General features: G+C 42.7%; 1 protein-coding gene across 1 annotated transcript in view; it reads right to left on the reverse strand.

Annotated features, from left to right (window-relative positions):
* LOC118117990 (receptor-type tyrosine-protein phosphatase F) overlaps positions 1–12,454 on the reverse strand; it is a 157,829-nt gene that overhangs the window by 93,765 nt on the left and 51,610 nt on the right. Inside the window, exon 2 of the mRNA XM_047341988.1 lies at positions 9,418–9,592. Within this exon, the coding sequence (XP_047197944.1) occupies positions 9,418–9,517 (100 nt within the window). The 5' untranslated portion in view covers positions 9,518–9,592. The remainder of the gene's footprint in view (positions 1–9,417; positions 9,593–12,454) is intronic.

Raw genomic sequence — 12,454 nt, forward strand, 5'->3', positions numbered from 1 at the left:
AACAGTTCTTGGCACATTAATAAATTAAAGGATGCAAACTCATGTACTGCCACAAACATTTAACTGAGGAACCAGTGGATGTTAGGAATTGTAAGGATTTTAGGGATAAGTGGAGGAAAAGGGGCAAACTGGCCCTTGCTGAGCCTTTCCTGTATTAATCCTCTTAAACAAGCTTCCCCCTGAATTTTGATAGTTGACCTGTGACTCTGAGGCGAAACTGTGGCACATTCTGAGCTGTCCATTGTTAATACAGGAACTGCCAAGCATCAAATCACAAGATCTCAAGAAAGGTCTGCGCTGACCCCAAACCCCAGACTTGTGGACAGGGTTAATAATGTCCTAACACACTTGAATGGAAGGGCAGAGGTATTTATTTTTTTCGACAGAGGCTCGGCTGAGTTCCTCCATCACTGTGCCACCACTGGTGGGTGAGGATATTGAACTGTTGGGTTTGTCAGTTCTTTTCTTAGAGAGACAAAATCCAGACTCTTGGTTTTTTTTTCTCTGCCTGTGTCCCATTTTCCTGGCTGTCAGGCAGTTGTCACATGAAAACAATGGCAGGGACGAGGTGGAAAACACATAAGCCTACCTATGCAAATCCCTCTCCCTACCACTGACTGCAAGCTTTGAGCCACACTCCTAAGCTTTGATACGTCACATTGAAAACTCCTGTCTTGACACACAAAGCTTGAACGCACGCTCTCCTCTCACTGGAGTGTAGAAAGTGCTGCCACATCTGTCAGGCTGGTTGGTTGCAAGGTGCTATGGATTTCAGGGCTGAGGTTATCGACACGTGAGTGCCTCATGCTTACCAGAGTAATTTATTCACACCAACCAGATCAAGGGATCACTCTAATTACAGCAACTAGCACGTAAACACCTAAACTGGGTTATCTTCATCACTATCAAAGCAGATAAACATGTCTGAATTACAACTCAATCATTGAAACTACTGGTTTTAATTAACAAATGAATGCAGCAGAAAGATCAAAAAGTGATCCACATGCAAAACAGTACACGAACTGCAGCATGGCTGCTGGAGTAGAAAAAAACCAAACACACATTTTTAACAAGAGCAAAAAGGCTTTCATGTTAAAACTAATGAATGTAATGAATGTTTTAATCTAAGCAAAAACAATACAGAGTGAAAACCCAATTTTTGGGGGGGACTAATAAGGTGTTTCTTGTATGCTACAGATCCTGATTCTCAAACTAATTATAGAGTTATTAGGGAAATTAATTCTAACCCATGTAGATGCTTAATGTTTAAAAGCGTAGTACAAAATGAGACGGTTTAGCGTTCATGCAGGCAGGAGTAATATCCCACATCACAAATATGCATACGTGTGTGCCCTATTGACATGGAATTCAAATTTGACCTAGAGGGCATGGTATTGACAAGTGTGTATAGATTCTGGTTTAGACGGCACTGAAGGAGACTACAGAGCGGCTGACTGCTCCATGTGTGGGATTAAACAGCTTCTCTCAGTTAACCTAATGCCTTCAGTTCTATCTGTGGGGTTTCAGATCATTAGAGCGATGAAAAGATGTGGGGGATTCCCAAACTCCAGCGTTGATACAGGTGTGCTTTACTTCAATAGACAGACAGACACTGCACTAGACAGGCAGGACAGATGGTCAGGACCAACTGTCCCTGTACAGTCAACAGCAGATGACTTTGTCAAGGGCAAATAAACTGGCCTTGTGTATGATGTTGTAAACGTGGTTTTGTTTTCAGTCCACACACGACAACATGAGACCGTTCCAGCTAAAGGAGCTAGCAGCCGTTAGCCAGTAAACACAGGAATCAGGCCTCTCTCCTTGCTCCTCTACTGTGGACGTCATTCACTCGAGAACGGAGTGAAGATGAGACCAAACGAAAAGCAAGCAAACACAGTCACACAGCTTTGAGGGTGGTTTCCTGTTTCTTCTATTCTTTTCTACTTCTATTCTTCTTCTGTATTTGGTTTTCATTCTGCGATGAGTACCTCACGTCTCTGTGTGTATGTGTGTGTGTGTGTGTGTGTGTGTGTGTGTGTGTGTGTGTGTGTGTGTGTGTGTGTGTGTTTGGGCCTCAGAGCAAGGCTCGTAATAAATGCAGAGACAGCAGGGAGAGCCAAACAAATAGCTCTTGTGTGGCTTACAATTAGTGTATTCCCAAGCCCGCCACAGTGCCCGGTGAGAGCTACTGTGTGAGTGTAGAGTATCAGGGATCGATACACACGGGGCAGAGAGAAAACCATTAATTCTTATTAATAATGGATCAGCAAGTTATCATTTTCACGAGGCAACACTTAGTGTGAATTTGTCTGATGGCATCAGCACTGGTTGTTTTAATGGAACTCTTCCATTAACGCCTTTTCAGGCCATTAGCATGCAACTTGTTTGCAATTAATTCCATATAACGCTGCCTCCACTGCGAGTTATTTACCCCGGTAAAGTCAACTGCACTTCAGGCTGTTTGTTTAAACCAATAAACATCATGTTTGCTATCTGAACTTCTGTTTTACACCATGGAGCATTGTTATTATTATTCGTTTTCCAAAAGACACGTGTATATGTGCACGTGTTAGAACTTTTGTCGAGCGACCAAAGGACTGAATGATGTGAGGGAGGGTTTCACATAATCATCTCACTTTAGTTGAGGGATTTCAGGTCAAGATGATTTATTTTTATTATCCAGTTTTTAAATTTTAATCTCTTAAATCTGTTAAATTGATATCACCTTATAAAGAGTCATAAAGCGCGATGCAATTGCAATGAGCGGCCCGTTCACCGTAGTCCATCAACTCCTCCGCTTGTTCTCGCTGAGTCAGCCTCGCTGTGAACTAGCTGAGCGCACACGATGAAAGGTGAGTGAGAAAATAACTTCAGTCTAAATATTTGAAGTTTGATCGGAACTTCGGTGAAATCGCAAGAGCAATGTGATTAATCATCACTGGGATACTGTACTTAAGACAAAATGTCTAAACCTGAAGAGGAGAATATAAAAAAAGGAAAAACATGAAACTTCCAATACCCCGTAGACCACGAAGACGAGCTTTCTATCAGGCCTTCAAGCCTTGTGTGAATTATTCAAGACAGTGGAGAAGAACAGGAACTCTAAGTGCAATTACCCTTCACTCCTCTCTTCCCAGTGTGAGCAACATTAATGTAATGGCTTTCATCTTCTCAAGCCGATTATGAAAGAGGGAGGCATCTCTCAACTCTGCACTCTCTCTCTCCTCTCGTCTGTCAGTCAATGTATGACTCTTTTTTTTTTTTTTACCACAATGTTCTTTCGGTGACCTGAGCCTGGAGTGGGCATTTAAAAACGACTGTTTAAAAAACACGCGAAGAACAAACGCTTCATTGTGTACTTTTTTTTGATGGCGCGGATTGTGGGTGTTCCTGGTATCACACGATTGGGAGTCGGAGGTTTTATATTACCTGTGGTATTTAAACTGGCGCCCTACCTAGATCTATTCAAAGATGACTCACTACCTGTGGCTGCTTTCAACCCACCTCATTCCTTAAGGGAAAGTCTCAACAGCCATTAGATAAAGGCAGACACGGCTCTGGGTTTTCTTTGTTGTCCGCTCTTAAGAGAAAACCACTACTTGTGTTGTTGTATTACATATTGAAAAATATACAACTTCATGCTGTTTTGAAATTATGGTAATAAAATGAGGGCAAACTATACTTTATATTTTACGGGTTTCCTTTTCTCGATGCAACCACCATAATTGCCTGCTGGTTGGAGACCCACCATATAATTAACTGAAAACAACCGCTGTAAAGTCTGAAACACAATGTGGAGAATGTAAATGTAAAAATGCAAAACCAAACCCGTACTGTATGTGGCCTGAACCTCCAAGAAAAGCCTGCTAATGTGTCGCCAGAACTGCGGCGCTCATCTGCATAACCCTGGGGCTACGTCACCTCCGATGTTCATTTAGCTCGCTTGATGAAATGTTCTCATTTGCGCTGTCGTGATACTAAGTGTTTTTTCCATCTAGAAACTGAAGGACGACTGACTGCTGCATTTGAAGGCATGTGTGGGCGGCTAACTGAGTGTCAATCTGGGGACACTTGCATGCAAAACAAAATACGAAGAGGGGAAAAAGTGCATTTTCAATGCGGCTTGAATATGGAATAAAGCATATAGTGTGACACCTTTATAATGGAAATCCAAACCACTCTGTAAAGCTGCTGTGGGAGTTCGAAGGACGAATTGGGCAACTGGTGGGGGGTTTTGTTAATGGTGCAGCGCCAAGACCAATGGTCACCCCGGCTTGGACTCTGACATTAATAAACCAGTGTAGGGAAAATGTTAAGTGTGCTAAGCGATCCCGGGAGGGGGCGGGTTAGGGGCTAAGCTGCGGAGATGCCTCCCTTCTTCTGAGCTTCCATTTTGGGGTTCATCATCCATCACCACGCACCCCCCTGTGACCCCACTAACCTCATTAATTTACCTCCCCTTGATTACCCCTCCCTCCGAGACCACAAAGAAGCCCTACCATTGTTCTCATCTTCTCACCCACACAGCGCAGAGGCCTTAAGTAATTCAACTCTCCGCAAGCTAAAATTGAGGAGGAAATTAAATTATGCTACTGTAGGGACATAAAACAACAATGGAATTCTATCTTTACAGGCGCCAATAGGCTCTTTGTAGCTTCCCTTACGATTTAGAGCTTAAAAAAAAGTTACGGTGACCATTTATCCATGAAATACAGGAGATCCCACTAGAGACCAGGCTACGTTTTATACTGCACCATGTCCTCAGGCTGTTTGGGTTGAGTTAACTGCCTTAAAAGTACCTTAGAGGAAACTGCAAAAGTAAACAATACATGGGTGCTTTGTTCCAAAAGGATACTCAATTATGCCCTATTTAACGGCAGCTATCTTGAATTTCTCCGTGCAGAGTCTGATCACAGATCGGTATGCGCATGGGCATCCTTTAAAGCTTCTAACATTTCCCACATAATATCTCTCAACCCAAATTAAATCCAAATCAGTTCTTCCAAATCTCTGCTAATACTGGATTATACCAATACATATACACCAAGATTAAGTGAGCACGTAATAAACAATAAGTTATAATTGGCAGTGATGTATTTAGTCGTGTTTTGTCAATAACGCCGTCAGTATGAGCAGAAAATTAAAATGTCTCTCCCCATCTGCCCTTTTCTGGAAGGACACCGGCGCTTCTTGTTGTCCTGTGGCATCGCCGAAAACGGGACACAGCCGAGGGTTTGGGTGACTGCCTCTGGCCGTGCCACTGAGCTCCCTAATTAAACTATTAATCTCACATCATTAACCTCCTATGACCCCCTCCCTCCCTCTATTCTGACACTGCTGCACTGGCTTATGAAAACAACTTCCCATCAAATCTCTCCAGCCTCTAAATTGCCTTCCTCCAAAACATTATCTTGCAGATGTTTCCCTCACATATATAGTGCTTTCTCCCGCTGCCTCCACGCAGAACATCTTCCTTTGTTTAGCTTTATCTCCTCCTCAGCCTCCCTCTGCGCAACTGTCTGTATGATGTGTGTGGACCACAGCTGTGTGTTAACTGTATTAGTCTCCGAGTGGCTCTCCAAGGTGGATATGGTTACTTTTAATTAAAAAAGAATCAATTCCTTTCCTTTCAGTTTTTTGAACTGGGTGACCATATGGACCCTTAAAAATACAATCCAATTTGCAGCCACCCAGTCCCCCCCGTCTGTCCGCTGCTTTCCAAACCGCTTTGGCACTTCCATCACGTCAGTCCGGTGTAGTCGCTTTAGAAATTGCCAGATCAATCCATGAACCTTGTTTTATGGGTTTGTGTAGTACATGGCAGTTTTTAGGATTCAAGAGGTGTTAAAAGCCCTTTTTTCTTGTTAGAATTCTAGTAATGGAAACTTTATTAGTTATTTGGGGATATTTCCGTTTACAGCCATTTATATTTAGCGTAGCATCCCCATGGGACACCTCTTTGTGGGCTAAGGCTAAGATATTGTCTATAGAAGTAATAAAAATTAAAAAAAACTGCCAGTAGTCTATTTGTGGTACATAGGGGAACACAAATAATATGCTAAAAGATAGTCTTAGTGTGGTTTGATACAAAAAGTCACTTTAAACTTAAGACGGCCTTGCTGCACCGCACACGAAAAGCCGCCCGAGATCACAACATGTGAGGCACGGGAAGGCGCCACATACATCAAAAGCGTATTAAAGCCAATGGAATAACTCACAATGACAGCACTACAAAAAGATAACCATTTCATTTAAGTGCTGGCTATGTGCGACTTTGAGACTGACCTTGGGGGCCAGTGGCCTATTGTGTACCAGGGGGCTGTATAGAGAGCTGGTTGATTAGGCTGAGCTCCCCCGGGATCGATGAGACGTCTGCGATCAGCACTCGCAGTAATCACACTGTATTCTGTGCTGACTTAATGGCGATATAGGATCAATGATGTCACAGAGCGTCACTGGTGCTGCTGGTCGGGGGACTTTCCGTATTTGTGGTGTTTAATCATTATGAATTGTCGCAGCTTGGGAATCGGGCCTAACAAACAGTAAGACAACAACCTCTGAAATGTAGCCATCCTAAATCAGCAAACATTGCACTGTAAATGGAATAACCTTTAGTTTTTATGAGAGGAGATGGCTCAACTCTGCTCGCACATTTGCCATCTGTGACAGCTTTTGCTACGGGGAGACAAGGACACCAGACTGAACCCATGTAATCAGAGCCTTGCCAGGCACAATCCGCCCATAATATCTGTCTGGTGTCTGCCCTGTAATACAGGAAATCCAAACCAGAACTATCAAGTTCACATAACTAAGTTGCGTACAAATTACAGACACCAAACGCACACAACCCTGCCATTAGTGGTAGGTGTTATTTTTGCCCCCCAACTGTCTTATTTTAATTCTATGTCTGTTGGCTTTAGAGACAGACTCCTTTTTCATAATGGCAGGGCTACATCTTTTCCAAAGTGTGCTTTCATTAAGCTACAACCATAGGTTCACCTCAGACCAGAGCCAGGCTTTTCTATCAACTTATTATTTCTTTTATCTTCCTTTTAAGATGAAATTCCAATTCCTTTTCTTCTGCCCCGTATCCAAGTATCAGTGTCCGGGTGGTTCCTCGGTAAAAAGGCTCGTTCCAGCTTGTCACAGCACGACACAGCAGAGTATCTCTATCTGTTAATGAAGAGGCTTGTTTCTGTGTTTTTATGGGTAAATGATACGATTACTGAAATTAGAGACCGGGGGGAGACTTTGCTCTCACATAGACAGAGAGCAAAGGATTAAGTAAAACATTGTCCACATGAAGCCATTGTTCAAAAGCTGAACACAGTCAAACTATTAGTCCAGCAAACTACTGCACGCTCAGGTGTATGTGCATATTTAACTCTGGCCAATGAAGTGTATATATTCAAAATGTCCTGAAGGCACAAAATACTGTCACAAAACATGTATTTCTCATAATTTAAATAACTTCAGCAGTCCTGCAATTTTGCAAAAATAATTGACTTCGGACATATCCGCACAATATAGATTAAAAACAGCCCAATAGCATTACAGCTAAATAATCAAGGTCGCATCCAAACTGTGCACTGTGCATCTGACAGACTCAGCACTTTTAAATAATGTATTGGAACCTTCCATGCCCCTGACAGTACCTTTTCCTCCATAATCTCTAAACAGCAAATGCAGCTGAATCAATTTTGTTTCCTCCCTTGGTGGCAATTAAAATGAAGGTAAAGAGGAGCACAGGTACACATCATAACATGACAATAAATATGGTGAGTGAATAAATAAATGAATTACTGACTACGCAGATCTTTTTGCAGATTATTTGTTTTGTCACGAGAAGCAGGATGCCACTTATTCATAGCCCAAAGAATATCTTGCAGTTATTCCTTTACTTTGTTAAAGATTATTAATCATCAGCAATTCATACTTAATGTGAATTTTTAAGCGATTCAGAGTATTATTTTGAATCAGGGAAGAATCAGAGGTTTAGCAACACACTACTCTGGTTTTGAGTGGACAGGAAAAGGCACTGCCAATGTACATGAGTCAGATACATGGCACTTTCAACTCTAGGTATGAAGTAATCTCAGGGCAAATCTCCTCGTCTTACTTGACCACTACTACTCCAGTCAAGGTCGGATTTGGTCTAATCCCATTTGGAGCAGAACAAAGACAGTCTCGCTGAACCACCAGAACAAAGACAGGAGAGCAAAACATTTCTACAAGGTCAGGTTCACGACTCTAAACTGTGCAAAACTCCAGACACACTGCGAGAGACAAGGGGCTGAGTGAGAGGAGGCAAAGGGTACGGAAAAACAAATCCTATTGGGCCCATGTACGAGAGGACAGGGCAGTTGGCGTGGCCGGGTGGAGGAATGGGAGGGGTTGGGGTATAATTGAATTACAGTGACCCAGTGACAGCACTATAGGTGAGGTCATGTGTTGAATTAATTCTGTCCCTGACCCCGTCTTTGGCAGGGCCGTGGCTCTTGTCTACCCCCGAGACCCAAAGGCACGGGAATGGCGAGACATCTTTCTGAGAGTACTCCTTCCAGCCAAAAGCTTCGTTCAGATTGACAGGCGAGCACAGAGGCCGATGGAGCTTCACTGCATGCACTGTACACTTATTTTTAGTGCACATGCTAAGGCTCTCTATACTCTGGGGCATGCATTGGAGGGGGAGATATTTCTGTTCGCCTGGAATCCACCAAAGACACCTAATTTAAATAGAATCTATATTTTATTTTGAATTTGCATGAATCCACAACTAGAATGGCAATCAGGGAGTGCATACATATCTCTCAATATTAAAGAAAGTAAAAATAAATCCTGGATCTGCCTGTTTATTCAGATCCACTCAAAAATTACACAGTTTCTTCCTTGGGTTGTACCCCTTCACAAAATATCATGGATTAGGTAGTTTTTTAGTAATCCTGCTAACTAACAAACAATGAAAACCCAAGGATGGTGCACATTAAAGGGCTTATCTTATTTGTATCTGCACCAAATTGCCCACACTAGTAAATATCTGTCCCCTAAACGTGCCTGATTTATTTGCATTAAGATCCTAGAATTATTCTCTGAGAACAATGTTATGTCTCATATCTCGTAATGTTAAAGAAAGTGAAGGAAAATAAAGGATCCTTCCTCCTTATTTGCACCAAACGTTAGTGGGTTTTACCTTTTTATAGAAATCCCTCCAGTCGTTATTTTTGCATAATCCTGCTAATTTATAAACAAACAAATAGATGAACAAACCTGATTGTCATAGGCAACTTATTAATATGATGTAGTGGGTTAAGTTTAGCTTTGATAATGTTGGTCCCTGTCAAAAGGAACTAGTGCAAAGTGCAATTTATTAAGCCTATTAAGCTTATAAGGATTTCCTGTGTGAATGAATTTACTTACTCTCTGCCACAGAGGAGAACACCATGCAGCTGAAGAGTAGCAGGAACAGCAACGCCCCTCTGGGCAGGAGGGGCACTGCCAGGTGAATATTAGGCACCATGTTCCAAGTTGGCACCGCTCCCTCCTCAGTCCCTTGCTCGATGCGTCCCACTCCGACAGGATCAAAGACTAACACCTGGGAGAGCAAACACAGGCAGAGAAGGAGAGGAAACATTAGTATTCAAACTCACCGTACATTTGCATACATTTGAATGAACATAATAACACGGTAAAGCAGAAAATATCAAAAACAAGTCGCAAGGCAGAACCAAAGCAGACTGGAATTTTGTATACTTGTAAAGAAAACAACAGCGCACAACACTGGGGATCTTTGGTCGCGATAAACAAGGCACCCACTAACCACAACAAAACCCTGCTCGGGGCAGAGGAAAATACAAGTGAAGCGAATGTAACACGCAAAAACTACATCAGCAGAAGAGTTCGAGGAGATATGCAGTGCAGCGCCACAGCGAGAATTCATGGGAAGAAATAACAGGAACAAAGGGGAGGTCAGGACGCGGGATTAAGCTTCTCAGTCATCCTCTCCCAGTGAGGATCAGTCAAAAACCCAGAGGACCTCCTCAACATTAGTCCCAGGGGACCGCCGCCCACTTAATGTTCCCCATTAAGAAATTGAAACTGTGTCTTCCAGATGGGTTCGAATCAACAAAGTGCCATGATCTCATTCAATGACATGTATGCATTCATAAACAAGCACGCAACACAGCCCAGGGGACACACACACTAAGACTGGTCAACAAAGGAGTAGCAGGTGTACGACAAATTAACCATAACTGACCAAGCCATAAAACAGAGAGCACATCTCCATCACTTTAAGTAGAAGGTGGAGACAAAAACAAAAAAGGCCATCCCTCAAAACAGACAGCACACGCACCGATTCTGTGTCTTTTAAGAAATTGGATTTAGTGTAGGAAATGACTAAGCCCACTGATAAGATTTAGATAAATTACCTCCAGTTTGTTATAGCCTGCAGTTTAGATGTCTAATGCTGTTACAAACAAAGTAACTGTGCATCCCCATAAATTCAGCTAACTAAATTTCTTATCCCGACTCTCTAGCCCATGGCCATCTGTGATGAGTCATCATAACACAGTCAAGCAGGCCACTGTATGGTAAGGATAGAGATCTCTCTTTTGATGGAATTAAAGCAGTATCTCCAGAAGACAACAGGAAAAAAACGAACCAAAATGAGAAAAGTTTTAAAAGTTTCAAAGTAACCCTACTTTTGTCTTCAAGGGCTCCACGACAATGATTCTGTACAGAGCTTTTACAAGAGGCCTTTTGGAATGGAATTGAAGACTTTCTCAGCTCATCTGTTCAGTTTCACTGCCCAGTTTATAGTGGGTGCCTGAACAATACTGATATTTGTGAAAAGAGAAAGAGAGGCGCTCACAATGTGCAATATCTCCAGGCTTGCTGGGTGGCCGGTCAGCTTTGGTCTATTCAATTCAGCTAAATAAGTTAGAGTGTCAGGAACACAATGCCTCCAGTATCTAGTGGAAAAAACCTTTCCATTCTTAAGCCTGTGGAGGTGTTGAGCAGCCCATTACTCACGTGGTGTTTTCAATGCGTGATGTGGAAACACACCGGGCACCTCTTCGACCACCCTCTTTGTGAAACAAAGAAAACACTCTGTGAGGCATAGTTCTTGGGAGCGCAAAATCGTAAAGGCCCTATATGTTCGTTTTCTTCTGTGCCAAATGTGTTTTTTTGCCGGGAGAGGGTGGTGGTGATGGTCACTTGCCATTAGCTTCAGCAGACTCTGCGTTTAAAGGCAAAGAGGTTACAACACGCCCTCTGAGCAGCGTTTCTTCTTGAGGGCGGACTGGCTGCTGCGGTGACTCACTTTCAGAAAGTGACAAGATGCGCCAGGGCTAACCGGTTAGCATGCTAGCCGAAGTAGAATAAAAGAAGTGATGGAAATAGAAGCAAAACACGGGGGAACACTGACTTTGCTTTAAGGCCACAAGAAACCGATCTTGGAGAATGAAGAAATTAAACTGCCGTTGCTGAAGTTGATGCTAAACTCCCCATGTTTCAGCTGGTAAACAGGTGTTGGCTGACATTGGCTATGTAACAATGTACCGTTCCGTGTTTCATTGTCTTCATCTGAAGAGAAGTTACTTAATTACTTGGCAAAGGAAGAGACAGGCATGGCTGAGATGATGAGAATTCCTCACATGAGCAGCTGCAGACGGGTATCATTGACGGCTACGTCTTCATCACTGTTTGATACTTACAGGAATTGGCCTCAAGGCTTCAAGTCTACCGAACCTATTTCCAAAGCATCCTACCTTGCATCTAATGAATTTAAAACGGTGAATGTTGGCAGCCAACATCATCTATTGTCAGTGAAGGTTCATGCTGTGATTTTATCAATCAGTATTACACTCTTCCCTGCATGTAGATTTTCCAGAAGTACTAATAATTTAAAACCTCTAGATAAAAACCTTCCATCCGTGTCTTCACCTTCACTGATAATGAGACTGCAGCTCATTGTTGGTGTGTTAAGCTGTAGCAGTCTGTTGAAGAAAAAAGATCAACAAAAACCCCGGTCAGGGAGCCAAAGAACTGGATCACACCCCCACTCTGCAGACAGATTTTAAGACATTCAGGCCCCGTTTTTATTTAACGTTTATGCCCTAAGTTAGCTCTGCAAAATGAGCACAACTCACATCAAGTTTGTTGGCTGAAAAATGTGTTTTGACACTCATTTTATATGTATGCCAGTGTTGCGTTGGTTCACGTCGGTGGGTAGATAGAGTGAGCGAGGCTGATAGAGCTGGCTACTTGCCGTGCTCCAAACCCTTGGCGGTGGAGGGATATCTTTCACAGCAGATGCCAGAGAGAGGGAGATGCTTTTCATCTTCAATGAGACAAATTCCTAGAGCGAGGTTTATTCTTTATTTATTTAGCTACTTATTCATCCCAGTGCAGCTCGGTGCCTCCCAGACCCACACAAACACTACGGGACAAT

Source organism: Hippoglossus stenolepis, chromosome 11 (genome assembly GCF_022539355.2).
Source record: "Hippoglossus stenolepis isolate QCI-W04-F060 chromosome 11, HSTE1.2, whole genome shotgun sequence".
In the NCBI taxonomy this organism is placed as follows: Eukaryota; Metazoa; Chordata; class Actinopteri; order Pleuronectiformes; family Pleuronectidae; genus Hippoglossus; species Hippoglossus stenolepis.